At 49.4% G+C, this 16,748-nt stretch overlaps 2 protein-coding genes across 5 annotated transcripts in view; one reads left to right on the top strand and one right to left on the bottom strand.

Annotated features, from left to right (window-relative positions):
* Positions 1-3,165, top strand: part of GRIP2 (glutamate receptor interacting protein 2) — a gene marked incomplete at its 5' end in the record, with an annotated part of 35,114 nt that extends 31,949 nt beyond the window's left edge. Inside the window, 2 exons of the mRNA XM_010589937.3 lie at positions 773-919; positions 2,940-3,165. Coding sequence (XP_010588239.2) covers positions 773-919; positions 2,940-3,098 — 306 coding nt within the window. The remainder of the gene's footprint in view (positions 1-772; positions 920-2,939) is intronic.
* A 9,836-nt stretch (positions 3,166-13,001) lies between these two features.
* The window catches only part of SLC6A6 (solute carrier family 6 member 6), a 93,731-nt gene continuing 89,984 nt past the window's right edge, over positions 13,002-16,748 (bottom strand). For all 4 annotated transcript variants that reach the window (XM_023547868.2, XM_023547869.2, XM_023547871.2 and 1 more), the window contains one exon: positions 13,002-13,252. In XM_023547868.2, coding sequence (XP_023403636.1) covers positions 13,112-13,252 — 141 coding nt within the window. In that variant the 3' untranslated portion in view covers positions 13,002-13,111. The remainder of the gene's footprint in view (positions 13,253-16,748) is intronic.

Raw genomic sequence — 16,748 nt, 5'->3', positions numbered from 1 at the left:
CACACATATACGTGCATGCACACACACATATATGCACACACATATATGTATATACACATGGGTATACAAAACATGCATACACACGTGTATGTGCGTGCATACATATAAACATATACATACATGCACATATACACACTTTCATATACCTATACACACATGTATGAATATGTACACATATATATGTACGCATACACACATACTTATATACATAATATACATACATACAGATACACACACACACACAGGGCTTAATATTTTTCTTTAAGTAGACTCCCTGTTTCCTCACTCAACTTACTGTATATATGTTAAAAAACATAAAGCCCTTTACATTGCTAGCTTAAATGAAAGCCAGCATCTCTTGCCATCCATAAGAAACAAAACACAGAGGAGAAGAAGAATTCCAGCCCAATTTAATAGTCACCAGAAGCCTCTTTGTTTAAATGGGAGATAAGTGTTAAAAAAAAAAAAAAAAAAAAAAAGAGGGGGTGTTAAAAACACACTAGCACCCCACAAGACTTTCTCCTTGATGAAAGCAAGAACTGGAAAGGAAATCCCCTTCTAAGGGATTCCGAGGAGATTTGATGCTATGAACTGGAGAATTTGCTGAGAGGGAGAAGAGGCAAAGGCAAGATCCTGATGCAGTAGAGCATGGGGTTGCTCAAGTGGGCTGGGGTCTGGGTCCACGAGGCACTGAATGCCAGATCAAGCGATTTGGGCTACCATGGCACCGGAGGCAGAGTTCCAGGGGCCTCCTCCTTTCTTCTACTCCCAGGTGACCCTGCACAAGGACCCCATGCGGAATGACTTTGGGTTCAGCGTCTCAGATGGCCTCCTGGAGAAGGGTGTCTATGTCCACACTGTACGACCTGATGGACCAGCCCAGCGTGGAGGCCTCCGGCCCTTCGACAGGGTCCTCCAGGTGAGGCTGGGCAGGGCACCACAGATGGGCTGGGCCGTGTACTGAGTTCAGGGGAATTTGGGATTGATCAAGGAAAAATATATGACCACAAGATAGCAGTATTGCACAACAAGCTATTTGTTGGGGTCCAGCACACTGGCAACCACATGCAGGGGGCAGTCCCCCACAGCAGGAGGTCTGCTAGAGGCAAGTGGGGCAGGGGGCCACCAGAAGGAGAAAACCAAATCAAACCGGGTACCGCCGAGTTGATTCTAACTCATGGCGACCCCACGTGTGCAGAACAGAACTATGCTTCATAGGGTTTTTAAGGCTGTGACCTTTCAGAAGTAGATCTCCAGTCCTTTCTTCCGAGGCATCTCTGGGTGGGTTTGAAATGCCAAATTTTCAACTAGTAGTTGAGCACTTACGTGTCCCTAGGTTGTGTCCTCCTGCTGCAAGGTGGGGAGTCCCTGGGTCAAGAGTTCCAAAGGACAGCTGCAGCTGGGGTCCTTATAACTAAAGGCTTTAAAAAAAAAAAAAAAAAATTTTTTTTAGGGCTAGCTGATGTCGGGTGCAGTTTTTCGGGTATGTAAAGCAGACAGACTCTACTTGCTCTAAGTGGCTAAAAATCTACTTACTGGGGCTTTTTTTAATAAAAAAAAAGATTGAATATGTACAAATTTGAGTTCGTTGCCGGCTGGCTTTTTGGACCTCGGCTTGCTATGAAGCAAACAGTTTGGGGCCAATACACAGAGGCCATCTTTGGCGCATTTCTATAAGAGGCTGTGTTTTCTAGCCCTAGGGTGGGGATAGGGCCCCCTTCTACCCCAGCTGAGTGGCCCTGGGAGGTCACTTCCCCTCCCTGAGCCTCAGCTTCCTCATCTGTAAAAAGGGAATGATTATATGAGTTGTATTTTATTAGTCAGGTTAGGCTAAGTTATGTTACAGTAACAAATGACCCCCAAATCTCAGTGACTTAATTAACATACACGAACATTCACTCATTGCTTACACCGCATGTCCATTGAGGGTTGGTATGGGCTTTGCTCCTCCCAGCAAGAGGTCCCACAATCTTGCAATTGCCCGTCTAAAACACATGGCCTCCACGGTCTCCACAGCAGAGGAGAAGAGACTGGGAAATCGCACATGGTTTTTCCTTGCCTTCACCCAAAAGCAACACCATCACTTCCCTTCACAGCCCGGAGGCCAGAGTGTCAGGTGGTTTGGTGCCTAAGTGCAAGGGGGCCTGGGAGATGTGGGTGAGCAGGCGGAAAGCTGTGAGGTGCCCGGCCTCAGCCACTCTGGGCCGTTCTTCCCCAACACCCTTATGATTTTTGCCATATTTATATTATTAAACAAACAAACACAAAGTTGCCGTGGAGCTGATTCCGACTCGTGGCGACCCCATGTATGGCAGAGTAGAACTGTGTTCCGTAGGGTTTTCAATGGCTAGATTTTTGGAAGTAGATTGCCAGGCTTTTCTTCCAAGGCTTCTCTGGATGGACTTAAACCTCCACTAGCTCTTTGCACCACCCAGAGATAATGCTTAACGTATGTTTTCTCTATTGATAGAGTTTTTAAACATAAGCAAGGGGTGCTGGATTTTCTTTCCTGATGGTCCTTTTAAAAGGGGACTTCTATTCACAATTAGAAATGAAAATCCAGCACCCCTTGCTTAAAATAAAAGGTCTATGACTCAACGGGCACTAGGTTAGGTATGTAAAATACACATACAAGGAAACAGGGCAATGGCACCGCGTTCTGGCCAGGAGGATCTCTGTGTGTGGTCTGCTCTTCTGCCTTACAAAGGGAGCGAAGCAAGTGCTGGAGAGGTGTGAAAGATGTATTAGCACCTCCCCAGGGCTTTCTCGGTGATAAAGATTTAAAGAGAGTTAAGTGAAGAATGACTCCCTCCATAGGTGTGTGTTGTTATTTACCCTTGGGTCTGGGTAAAGCCGGGGCTGGCATTTTGGCAAACACCACAGTCTCCTGTCCCAGGCTTAGCTGACCCAATTCTGTCCCCGGTTTGTGCCTTCTGCAGGTCAACCACGTCCGCACACGGGACTTCGACTGCTGTCTGGCGGTGCCGCTCCTGGCTGAGGCGGGGGACATCTTGGAGCTGGTGGTCAGCCGCAACCCGCTGGCCCAGGCCACCCGGTCCCCACGCACACCAGGCCCCCGCAGCCCCCGCATGCTCTGAAGTCAGCTCGAAGTCCGACACCCATGGAGTGAATCCTGGCTCCCAGACCTGTAGTCCGGCTAGAGAAGCGGACACCCACCCATTTGTGCATCTGTCTGCCTGGCAGGCTCTGAACCCAGGATGGGACTGTCTCTGTTCTCTGGTTCCACGGGAACTGGGTGCCAGGCAGGGGGCTCTGTGCTGCAGCTGGAGCGACATCTGGATCTTTCACCAAGTCGGGTCTCCGAAATGCCCAGAAGAACCCCAGCTGGGGTGGGAGGGGTTGGAGACAGGCTACTTGGCCAGGAGTCCCCACTGGACTTCTCTGGAAGGGTCACAGGCAGGGGGACCACCCAGCTCAGTGTCGGGAGTGCCTTCTCCCAGCCAAAGTCATGGAGCTGGAATGAGCTGGCAGGGAGGGTGAGTTCCCTCCAGGAAAGGGGGGAGTTCCCTGTCCCAGATGCTGAGCAATTGGGAGCTGATGCAATCATGGACCCCCTAGTGCAATTGTGGACATCCTGTGGATGCATGCACATGGGCTCAGCCCAAGCATATCAGCACACCGTGTAGGTGGTGAGTTTCCCGACAATGGGAGCATTCGAGGCGAGGCTGGGGGCCACATCATAGGGATTGTGTGCCACCAGTAAGGATGCTGCTCTGGGTGAGAGCTCAGCCCTTCCCAGGCTCCAGAACACTGGTGTTTGGGGATTGCGTCTTCACTTATGAGACTCTGAGCTGGAATATCTGTGATCCTAGGAAGCGCTAGTCTTTGGTCTCAGAATGTCGGCGATTCTGTCCTTCCAGCATCTCTGATCTGAAGTTTCTGCGATTTGAGACTGCGTTTCTGGGCTCACTGGGCATCTCAGGATCTGGCTTCTGGCTCTCAGTCCTTCCTGCATCTGTTTTAGGGCCCGGGGTCACTGATCCATCTGCACACATGCCTCTCAGCCTAGCCCCTCAGTGCCGGAGGGGATAATTTTGGGACCAAGAGGTTCCACTCACCTGCCATTTCAATGAAGATTGGGAACCATGGAACTATGGTACATATATATGATATATGTGATCACACAGTGCTTCTCCAATACCCACGTCAGTGATGGAGGGGAGAGAGGGGGAGAGGCACAGAGATGGAGAGACAGACAGATGGACAGCCAGAGAGCTAGAAAAGATGGAACATGCTTGCTTGCCCACCCAGTGTCGACAGTGTCCAAGGTGGTCATTAAAACCAGCTGCTGTCCAGTTGACCCCGACTCATGGTGACCCAATATGTGTCAGAGTAGAACTGTGCTCCATACGGTTTTCAATGGCTGATTTTTTGGAAGTAGATTACCAGGCCTTTCTTCCACAGCACGTCAGTGTGATCTTAGGCAAGTGGCCCCAGCCTTTCTGGGCACCTGTCAAGTAGCAGGGCTGCACAGGACACTCAGGGGCCTCCAGGTGAGGGACAATGCATCCTGACTCTGACCAATGCCCCCATCCCTCCTCAAACTCCAGGTCTCAGCCATTCTCCCAGATGTATGCAGCCAGGCCTGGGGTGGGCCTCCTCGCTGCTGCCAGGCCTTCTCATATGCAATATTTCTCTGGCTTCTCATGGGGATTGTTCATCCCAGACTTGACCTTCCCTGACTCCCCTCCCCGGTGAGCCTTCTGCCTGCCTATGCATTTTGGGTATAGCCCCTGTGACATGCCCCTGGCCCCCCAAAGCTGTATTTTTCTCTAGCTGAATTAGAGCATATTCCTTGTAAAGTATTTTTCTATGTGGGGTTTTCTTAGGGCTCTCGGGACGCACAACATGGCAAGGGGCTGGATTACAAAGGTCATTTGGGGCCTGCCTGGGGGCCTGTAAATCTCGTCCCACCCAAGGTTGCAGTGACTTGGGAGTGGGGTAGAGGCTATTGGGATGATTTTTTTAAAAATAAAATAACTTAAATGCACCTGGAGTAGGTGTCTTGTTTGTTTGTTTGTTTACCATGGCTTGGCAAGAGTCAGCTTCTGCTTGGAGCACCAGGCAGGATCTTGTGACATCTCACCTGCTTTTGATTGATTGATTCATCCACTCATTCATTTACTCAAAAGCTCTGCTGTGTACCAGGCATCATTCTAGCCCCTGGGAATACAACGTGAACAAGACAGATGAGTTCCTGTCTGCATGGGCTTATAGTCTAGTGGAAGACAGACAAGGAACAGGAGTAGAGAGTAACTCAGGAGAGGAGGTGGGCTTTAGCACAGAGGGTCAGGAAGGGCTTCTCTGAAGGGGAGACATTGTCTGATGAGAATTGAAAGACACAAGCCAGCCCCACGAGCCAGCCCTGTGAAGACCTAGAGGATGGGCGTTTCCGGGACAGGGAACAGCAAATTCAAAGGTCCTGAGGTGGGAATGAGTTTGGAGGGCTTGAGGAAGAGAAATGAGGCCTGGAAGGTCGCGGGGGCCTAATCATGAGGCTTGGTAGGGAGTATGGCTTCTATTCTAAGTGCAGGGGAAGCCACTGAGGCAGGTACAGGATGGTCTGCCGTAGGAAACTCTTTAGCCTGGGGTGGGGAAGAAAGGGCTGGAGAAAAGGGAGCTTGGCCCTCAGCCAGTGCCTCCATCTCCACAGGCATCTGTGCAGGGTGAGCTGAAGGGTTCTAGGGCCTCACTGGAAGACTCAAAGCCCTGTGTGGGCAGGAGAGCTTCCTCCCACCAGCTGTGCAGAATCGGAGTGAGTGCTCAGTCTGGGAGGCATGCAAGCAGAGGCTGGACAACTTATGTGACCATTAAAAACAAAAACCAAACCAATTGCCAGTAGCATCGACTCTGACTCATGGCAACCCCATGTGTGTCAAAGTGGAACTGTGCTCCACCGGGTTTTCAGTAGCTGGTCTTTTGGAAGTAGATCAACAGGCCTTTCTTCCAGGGTGCCTCTGGGGGAACTCGAGCCAACAACCTTTCAGTTAGCAGTTGAATGCGTCAGCCCTGTTTGCACCACCTGGGGACTCCATATCGTATGCTTATTTGGCTGGGGCAGGGGAGTGGGGCCAAGGCCTCAGGGGCACTTCCTGAACAGCGAGGGAGGTGAGGGCCAGGCCAGGTAGACTGAGAGATGGAGAGACCAGGACACAGCAGCCTGCTCACAGCACTGCTCTGAGCACCTTGCGTGAACTCGCTGGATCCTCCTGGTAGCCACAGAGGTAGGATCTGTCTTCATTGCCACATTACAGATGAGGAAATCAGGTACAAGTAACCTGCCTGTTACAGGTTGAATTGTGTCCCCCTGAGTCGTGTTGGAATCTCAGAATCCACTGTTCTGTCCTCAACTACAAAAATACAAGAAACTCCCACTCTTCTGTTCAATTCCAATACCAGCTGCCCATGCAGCACTTCTCTGACCCTAGCCACTCGGAGCTAGGCCAGACCTCACAAGTTAAAAGGAAACTGTGCCTCAGACTGCCAAACAGGCAGACGCCAAGTACAAGTGTGGGAGCCCACATGACACCCTCACTTCTGAACTACTGGCTACAAATCTGGGGTTTCCCACTAACTACCCCTTCAGGATGCTAGCTACAAGCTCAAGACCTTTCCTCTGGGCTCCCTCACTTTTGACCTGCTGGTTCCCACTACTTCATTGGGTTCAATAATTCACTGGAACAACTCACAGAACTCAGAAAAAGTGCTATACGTACAATTACAGCTTTTTTATAGCAAAAAAAAAGAAAAAAAAAATGAAAAGACACATAGGACGAGGTGTGGGAGGGTTACCAGCCTGAAGCTTCCATGTTCCAAGGGGTACATTACTCTCCCACGTGCTTCAATGTCTTTTACCAACCAGGAAGCCTATGGAATGTCCATATCCAGAGATTTTATTGGCTTCATTACCTCAGTCAAGGTTGATTGGATCAGCCCTCCCCACCCCTGAGGTCAGCAGATACCAGGCCATGTGGTGGTCTTTCTGGTCAGGCCAGCCCCTATCCATTAGCACAAACCCTCAGATGTAGTCTAGAGGTCTACATAACAAAGGCACATCAACTACTCAGGAAATTCCAAGGGTTTAGAGTTATTCAGTTTCGCTGAAGATCGTCCTACTGTTTGACTGCGTGGATCATAAGAAATTATGGATAACATTGTGAAGAACTGAAATTCCAGAACACTTAATTGCGCTCATGAGGAATCTCTGCTTAGACCAAGAGGCAGTCATTTGAACAAAACAAGGGGATAGTGAGTGGTTTAAAGTCAAGAAAGGTGTGTGTCAGGGCTGTATCCTTTCACCGTACTTGTTCAATCTGTATGCTGAGCAAATAATTGGAGAAGCTGAACGATACGAAGAAGGACAAAGCATCAGGATTGGAAGAAGACTCATTAATAACCTGAGATACGCAGATGACACAACCTTGCTTGCTAAAAGCGGACTTGAAGTACTTACTGATGAAGATCAAGGACCACAGCCTCCAGTATGGATTATACCTCAACACAAAGAAAACAAAAATCCTTGCAACTGGGACCAATAAGCAACATCATGATAAACGGAGAAAATATTGAAGTTGTCAAGGATTTCATTTTACTTGGATCCACAGTCAAGACCCATGGAGGCAGCAGTCAAGAAATCAAACAACACATTGCATTGGGCAAATTTGAGGCAAAAGACCTCTTAAAAGCATTAAAAAAGCAAAGATGTCACTTTAAGGACTAAGGTGCGCCTGATCCAAGCCATGGTGTTTTCATTCACCTCATATGCAGGTGAAAGCTGGACAATGAATAAGGAAGACAGAAGAATTGATGCCTTGGAATTATGGTGTTGGTGAAGAATATTGAACATACCATGGACTGCCAGAAGACATGGACTGTTTTGGAAGAAGTACAGCCAGAACACCCCTTAGAAGCAAGGATGGTGAGATTTCGTCTCACATACTTTGGACATGTTATCAGGAGGGACCAGTCCCTGGAGAAGGACATCATGCTTGGTAAAGGGTCAGCGAAAAAGAGGAAGACCTTCAGTGAGGTGAACTGACACAGTGGCTGCAACAATGGGCTCAAGCATAACAAGGGTTGTGAGGATGGCACAGGACTGGGCAGTATTTCATTCTGTTGTACATACGGTCGCAATGAGTTGGAACTGACTGGGTGGCACCTAACGAGGCATATCACTCAGAAACCAAGGACAAAGGCCAAATTATTTGAGGTAAAGTAATAGGAGTTCCTGGGTGGCACAAATGGGTAAGTGCTCCACTACTAGCCGAAAGGTTGGCAGTTCGAGCCCACCCAGAGGTACCTCTCCCACTTCCCTTCCTGGACCTACAGGGCTTCCGTCCCTACCTCCAGATGGGTAACCCTGGGCTGAAAGGAGGGGAGGGAGTCTCCTCACTGGAGCTTCTGAATGCTTTATGACATCACTTCTAATCATCCCACAGTTTATTCCAGATGGGTAACTCAGGCTCAGGCGATGTGTGTGAGATCTCTCAGCTGCACAGAGCTGGGCTTGAACGAGTAGCCCTAGAACCTGCCAGTACAGACCCAGATGTCTGAGGACCTGGATGCAAGTCAGGCTCTTTCCTGCCTTGCTGTGTGCCCTTGGACAAACTATTTCCTCTCTGTGAGCCTTGGATAACACCCACCTTTCAAGAGCATCCTGGTGTAGGATTCAAAGTCCTTTACAAACTCTAAAGCACCCGCCAAACATGAAGAAAACAGTCTCACCAAACCAGAATCAACACGTGCCAGATTTTAAAAAGGAAATGTTTATTTTCATGTTATAAGGTGATTACAAACTCCTCTAAAAAAGCAAAGATGAATTTAAAATATCGATGTACATATTTATCTAAAAAGCAAAAGAAGGGGAAAAAAACCCTGCAAAATACAGAGATTCATATCATAAAACATTTATACACAAAAGCCTGTATACTGCAAGAATGAATTTACACACCAAGGATCTTGTTCAAATACAAAGGTTCCTCCTCAGGAGAGTCTCCCGATGGTTGATTTTGTTTAAAAAAGTTTAAAATATCTTAAAAATATTTTGAAGTTTAAAAACAAAACAAGTCCTGATGAGCCAGACATATTTCTGGAAGGAGGCAAGACCCACATTCTCAGCTTTCCCTTGTGCTAAATACAGTCACAGTTGCAGGAACTGGAAAATTAATTGGGTAAAAAGAAAAAAAAATGGAGCCAACATCTCCACCCAAAGCCAAATATACACAACAAGATGCTCCATCCTCAGGGAACACGTCCAATTCAGTCGGCCTGCAGTGACATCCACAAAAGAACAACGAAAATAGCTTCCTATTGAAACGAGATGCATTCCGGGGTTGGGGAAGAGGGAGAGAGGAAGAGAGAAAGGAACACCGTTCCGGGGCCTCTAGGCTGCCCAAACCCCTCTCCAAGTTCTGAAACCTGGGTTTTCCTTTTGTTTTGGGGTTTTGCATTGTTGGATTTTTGCACCAAGTATTCTTTACAGCATCCACCTGGGCTTGGATCTGAGTGCCGGATGGGACCTCCAGCCACTTGAAGGGAGTCTCTCTTGGGTGCTTCTCAGGCTTATTGTCTAAGTCTCGGGGGGCAGGGAGGTGGCTCTGGCTTCAGCCCTGGCTGCCCAGAGCATTTCCCCACCCCACAGGGGCAGTGTCGGCAGAGGCTGGCTGTGGGACAAGAGTGCCTGGGGACATGTTGTCCCCCTTGTGCTTCACTATGTCTTCTGGAGTGTGCTAGGGATATAGGGGGAGAACCAAGGACCAGGGGATGGAGAGGAGCTGCCCATCACACATGGGACAGTGAGAGGGAAAATTAACCAAGGCTGAGACTGGGTATGTCTGTCCCAAAGGGCTCCGGAGTGAGTGTGACGCTGAGGGGCCTTCATTTAAACACTGCCCAAGGAGTGTACCTCTTGCAACACCAACTTATTTTCTTGGGCCTCAGTTTCCTCGTGTGCAACTCCCACCTCACAGAGGACCGGTAGGAGGAAGGAGGGGTGGTGTAAAGCTGAGTGGATGAGGCCTGGGGCACCTGCATCCCTGGGCCATAGCCAGCTTGAGGATGGTTGAAGGGGGGGGTGTTGCTCACCTCACCCCTCAACACTAGGGGCTGGTGTTTCCTCTTCTGGGAAGGCTCATCCATGGCTGTCAGGCAGGGCACTGAGGAATTCCAGATTTAGTCCTGGTCACGCCCTCACACTCAATGCCCCAGATCAGGAGAGCCGGCAGTTGAGGTTGACTTGACAAAGTCCAGTTTAGGTCCTGGTTTGCTGCGTGAAAGTCCTTTCCCTTCTTTGGGCCTCAGTTTCCCCATTTTACAAGGGTGTTGGATTGGTGGTCTCGAGGCCTCTCCATCACTGGCCATCCCCGACCGCAGTGACTAATTCGGCTGACCTGCCTGGAGGAGATTTATCCTAGGACCATTCCCCATCTCTGCATCTTAAAGAAATTCTTTTGACTCCGTCCTCCCTCCCTTCCAGGTCTGGCTGGCTGGACCCTGTGCAGGCCTCAGCATCTCTGCTCCATCCCAGGCACAGAGTGGGTGGAGCACTGTGTCCATTCTCCAGAGACTGGTAGACTAGAGTTGTGAGCTCTAATAAAAAGTTTCATTTACACAGAGACATAAAAGTTGAGCATTGTTACATATTGTACTCATAGAGCCAAGTTCTGCAGGTACGCAAGAGCGAAGGGTTGGGGAAGAGGGATTGTGTTGGAGACAGGTGACCCAGGAGGGGGTTAAGGACCGGGCTTGGGGAAAGTGGCAACCTTCCTTCCAGGCAGAGCCTGGAGGCTTGGAGACTTGGTCTGCATGTGTCTTTGGTCTAGAATTTGGTCTGGGAAACTTTTAAGAAGGCGCCTTCCTCAGGCAATTTCCAGAATGTTGCAATTTGCCTACCAACCCGAAATACTGCAGCCTTGCACCTAGGGTTTGAGTCCCCAGCGGGGAGGAGGAGATGCTGTGGACCGAAATGACCACAAATGCCCTGGTAGCCACAGCTCACCAAGCCCCTCTATTTACCCACATGTCACCTGTCCCCAGTCATAACAGTGGTTAGTTTACTAAAGTTCCATAAGATAAAGGAAAATAGGTCACATTGCTACTCAGTCAAATTAGGAAAACACAGTAAAATAAAACCAGACATGGCGGCAAACATAAATACATAGAAAAATAGGAACACGTTAGAATTGTTCACGGTTTGGAATAAGATTGGATGCTGTCTGGCAGAGTATATAGCTTTGGAAACAGCAAATGTGTATACTTGCCAAAGACAAGTGGTAGACCATTGCCTCGTCCCTTGAGAGAGGGATACCAAAGCTCCTCCCCTTCCGGCATCTGGTGGATTCTGGGGTCCAGAGAGCTCCTGCTTGGAAAACCTGAGCTGGTCTTCACTCTCGATACTCCTCCAGGCAGTCGTTGCCTTTGGGCTTGACAATATTTGCATTTAGTTTAGACTCTGAACTTGCAAGAAACCGTTTAAATGGCACAGTTTATGTCTGAATGGGGGCAAGGTGGGGGTGGTGTCTGTAGGTGTGATTTTAAAGATGTTGTACCTTCTCTCCTGGTCCAGGAAGGAAGTCCACTCTGCATAAGGCTGTTGGTCAAGCCAGTTCCAGCCTCCGAGAAAACTCTCCCCTTCCAGTGCCCACACAGAGTTTGTCTGACACCCACTACTGCAGGGGTTTTGAAATGAGTCTTCTCATACCCCGGGGGTCTGCACCAAGGACCACACTTGGGCCTGAACTGAGAGGAGCTGGGGAAGGTGGAGAGCACTTCCTGCTTTGAGAAGCACTTAATCTGAATTCAAGATCCAACCTCAAAAGATGTTCTTGGCATTCCTTGCTAGGAGCTAGGGCAGCCCCAGGAATGTGTCTTTAACAAAAGCTGATCAGGAGCTTCCCAGCCTCTGGGAGGTGAAAACAGAGTTGAGGGTGGGGAGATGAGGAAGGAAAAGCACCCCTAGCCACAGCAGCGCATCCGTACTTGGGCCCGTGCCCTTTGGTCCACACGCCCTCCCTGCCTCACCCTGTCCCTAACTGCATACACATCGCATTTCCCAAAAGCAGCTTCCAGAGGAACGACCTCAACCTGCCATGTTCCCTTCCAGTGCAACAGACCCACCTGTGCGAGCAAGGTCCACACCCTGGAGCAGGCCAGCTACGTCTCCACCTGGGGTGCCCAAGGAAACCCCAGGAAGGACCATGGCTTGGCCCTGCCTCCTCTGAGGCTAGTATGGAGCTCCACAATGGCTCCCAAACCTGACCTCATTCTCACTGGCTCTGTCAGATCTCTCGCCCCTCCCTCTTGGATGAATGGTGCTGACAGTCCTACAGACAATCCTCTCTCAGTCTCAAAGTAGAAGACGGGATTTTGCTCCTTGTGCAACGGTTTCCACTGCTCTCAGAATCAGACTTCTGCAGGAAGGTCTCACCTTTCTTGGAGGGCTTGGTTCATTATTTTGGCATCTCTCTTCTTGGCTAAGACAAGTTTAATGAGGTGTCAACTTATGGCCCTACTTTCCTTCTGCCCCTCCAGATCTGGCCTGCAGGTGCGGCCCTCTCCCGTGCTGTTTTCTTCCACCTGAACCAGGCTTTGGAAGGTACTACACCTTTGAAATAGGTCTGCTGTCCCAGGGCAATTCCTCCCTGGGTGTATGGGGCAGAACATTCTGCCAGCCCCACAAGCACCAAAGAATTGCTTTTGAAATGAGATCTATTGCTGGCAAGGAGATTAATTCAAGTGGTCGAGTGTATACAATCTCTAAGTGTATATATAGTTATGTGTAAAAAAAAAAAAAAACCCAAGAAAAATTTAACAAGTTCCCATAAAATACATCTAATTGGGTATGAAAGCTCTGTCATTCCCCAGACATCTGCCTGGGGAGGGGCAGTTCTTTTTGTACAAAATATCCCCAGAACAAAACAAAACACACACGCACAACACACACACACACATATACCCCCCAATACACGGTAACATTTTCTGTGACAATTAAAAAAAAAAAAAATCCTAGTGCAAATGTAAAGCTCTGTAAACCTGGTCCTATGAGAATCTAATGTTAGTAAACAGCAGGAAAGCGGCCCGTCGACCCGAGAGCTCACATCATAGTCTCCACAATGATGTGGGTCGGCTTCCTGAGAACGCCATTGATGGTGGAAGAGGAGTTATAGGGGAGGGCCCCCTCGTGTTCCACAGCCCAACGGTTGGGGTCCCTTGGGGTCAGCAGGTACTTGAATCTCTGCAAAAGGAGGGGAGGAAAAAATCAGAGGCCTGGTTCCCTCATCACCTTGTCACCTTGTCATCTATCTCCTCTGGTCCTGCTCGTGTGCTGTTTGGCCCTTGTCCAACTGCTCTCTCTAGCCCAAACCCATCGCCATCGAGTAGACTGCGATTCATAGTGACCCTACAGGTCCCTCCCTTTTTCACCCTCTTGGGAAGTGAAGGGACTGAACTAAGGTGACTTCTAGGCTTCAATCAGGGCATAGCTCCTGGTCAGCCTCTGCTTACAGGTCTCCAGGTTTGGGGGCCCCACAACCTCCATGCTGTGGCTTCTTTCTCCTATGGAGCTGAAATATGCCTCCCTGTGAATTCCTTGCCCTGATTTCTCTGACTTGCAAAGCAGCCAAGTTTCAGCAATCTGTCAGTTTGTCGTACTTTGGTGGCTTGTGGGTTGCTATGATGCTGGAAGCTATGCCACCGGTATTTCAAATACCAGCAGGGTCATCCATGGTGGACAGGTTTCAGTGGAGCTTTCAGACTAAGACAGACCAGGAAGAGAGGCCTGGTGATCTAAACCAATAATTAGCCAATGAAAACCCTATGGATCACAACAGAACACTGACTGATATAGTGCTGGAAAATGAGTCCCTTACACTGGAAGGCACTCAAAACACACAGTGGCTGCAGCAGTGGACTCGAGCATACCACTGATGATGAAGATGGAGTAGGACCAAGTAGAATTTTGTTCTGTTGTACACGGGGGTCATCTTGATGGCAACTAACAACAACAGTGGAGCCACTGTCTTAAGCCTCCCATGACTCCCACTTTCCCCAAGGACAAATTCAACTCCTCTCAGCCTCCCACAAGCTACTTTTTTGCCTTATACCAGAGGCAGCTCCTGACCTTGCAGGCATCCCACTCTTCCCCTCATGCTTCATCTTAAAAGAGTGGGGACCACTGTAATCTTGAAACTTTAAACCAGAAATACCCCCGGAAAGTCTTTCTGGCTAAACGGGTAAAAAATGTCTGCCTTGAGCATTATGTTCTTTTAAGAGCTATCTATATGGAATTAAGAAGCCCTATGAGTCGGAATCGATTCAACGGCAGTGGGTTTGGTTTTTTTTTGGTGGCACAGTGGTTAAGCACCCAGCTGCTAACCAAAAGGTTGGCACTTCGAACCTACCAGAAGCTCTGTGGGAGGAAGATGTGGCAGTCTGCTTCCAAAAAGATTTACAGCCTTGGAAACCCCAGGGAGTAGTTCTGCCCTGTCCGATAGGGTTGCAACAAGTGGGAACCCATTCAATGGCAATGGATTTGGTTTTGGCTATGGGATCAAAGTGACAGGAGCAACTTGAAAGATTAGACAGGGACCTTAGCGGGCAGTGAGTTTATGTTAATGCAGGAAGAACTTGGAAAACGAGGGTGAGAATCATTGCACAACTCAAAGAAAGTAATTGGTGTTACTGGGTTGGACATGCAGAAGGGGTCAAATTGGTGTATGTTGCTGTTTATATCCTCAACAACGACAACAAAAAATTAAAGACGAAAGTAAAAAAAAAAGGCATGGGGACCACTGTTTGCATTTCCAACAGAGAGGAGCCACGGGATAGGCTGGATACAAATTCTCAGATGACTTCTGGGCAGGGTGATTTTTGGCCTCCAGCTGGTTGCCCGATCATGGAATCAATGTGGAAAAGGAGCTCGCCCTAAGGACACCCAGAAAATCAATGGGAGAACAGCTATTTGGTCCCAGGGCTCCTGCTTCCCAGTTCACCTCCTGCCAAGTATCCATCCAGAGACTTAAACAGGCCAGCAGCTGCAAACAAGTAGCCCTCTAGCATTTTACCTTCAATTAAAACTCTAAGACCTGGCAACCCCAGGCCAACACTCCCTCCTGGCCAGCACCGAGGAGGAGTATGACTGCCTGCTGCTGATGGGGGATGCCTTTTCCCCTTCACTGCCAGCTGCCAGGGGGCTTCCTGGTCCCTGAAGGGATCAGACTGGAGACCCCAGGTAAAGGGGCCAGAGGAAACACCAGCAGGAAGTGGCCTGCTTCTGCTCCTGTTTCTCCACTCTCCCCATTCTCAACATCTGTAAGATGGATGTGAATGCAGGAGTACAGCCAGGAGGCAGGCCCCGGAGGGGAGGGGGGCACCTAGGCTCCATCTGGACAGGAGACTCAGGTGCCACCACAGTCATCCCAGGACACAGAAAGCTGTGCTTGCCAGGGTCATGGCTGGGAGGTGCCTTGAGACACCTTGGCAACCTGTGCAGGTGGGAGTCCCTGAGGGACATGGGCAAAGAGGAAGGGGTTTGGTTAATGGCCAGGTCAGAATTCTAGATGTGGAAAGAGTGCAAGTCGGGGAGGGACTGGGATTCCTCACCTGTGCCCTCCCCCTTCCCCCATGCCAACCCCACTCTAACCAGACCTCTAAACTTGGGTTGTGCTAATATTGTATGGTGGAATGGATCACTTTTATATGCCCTTTCTTGCCATGGTCTTATAACTCCCCCCAAATGATGAGACTATGCAAATAAGGGGCTTGTGGCCCACCCAGGGGATTGGATAGCTTGCCAATAATGCAAATAAGGGGCATGGCAGCTTTGTGGGGGCAGGACCATGCAAAACAGTTATATGGAACCCTAACAAGGAGATTGGTCAGTTTTGCCATACCTCTAGGCTTAAAATGAGCCATCCCAGAGGCAGAAAGGGAGGACCTCACTAATGTCAAGAAGAAGAGATGGGAGTGGAACACATCCTTTGGACATGTGGTCCTTGTGCTGAGAACCTCCTAGACCCAGGGAGAAGAGAGTGAGAGAGCTGTAACACCAGAGACAGAGCAAGACTGCGAAAGGAGCTGCAGAGAAATGGCAGCAGCAGAACCAGGAGATTGGTGTAAGATGGCACGGTGGGCTTTCCAGCCCACAGTGCGAGATGATTTCAACGGGTGTGCTGACCCACACAGAGAGAGCTGAGAACCTTTGGGCAGGAGGCTTCCTGGCTGAGTGGGGTGCCTCTGGGCCTTAGCGGCACAGCTAGGTGTGCCGATGCCAGGAGGGAGAGACCTGAGCACCTTTGGGCTTAGGCTTTTCAGCAGAATGGGGTGCCCTTGGGCGCTCATTGGTAGAGCTGAAAAGCTTTGTAAAACTTGCCCAATCAGGGCAAGGACTGAGGGCAGAGGGGCTGAGAGGCCAAGGGCCAGAGAGAGGCCTGTCTGCAGGCACAGCTAAGAAGAAGCTAAGAAGTACTGACCGAAGAACTGTATCCTGAGTCATTCCTGATTCTGAACTGTAACCTGTGACTTCCTCAATAAACCCCATAACTGTGAGCACGGTCTATGAGCTCTATGTAGCCATTGCAATAAATTATCACCCAGCAGAGGTGTACAGGGTGCCGTGGGAGGGATGGCTGGTGTCAGAATTGGTGAAAAGGCTGGAGAGTGGAGTTATGTTTGACCTCCACCTCATAGGAATCAGCTTTGAGCTGATGCCAATAATGGTTCTCTCTCCTTCC

The sequence above is a fragment of the Loxodonta africana genome, chromosome 22 (genome assembly GCF_030014295.1).
Source record: "Loxodonta africana isolate mLoxAfr1 chromosome 22, mLoxAfr1.hap2, whole genome shotgun sequence".
Taxonomy (NCBI): Eukaryota; Metazoa; Chordata; class Mammalia; order Proboscidea; family Elephantidae; genus Loxodonta; species Loxodonta africana.
This window is presented reverse-complemented; position numbering and strand designations above follow the sequence as displayed.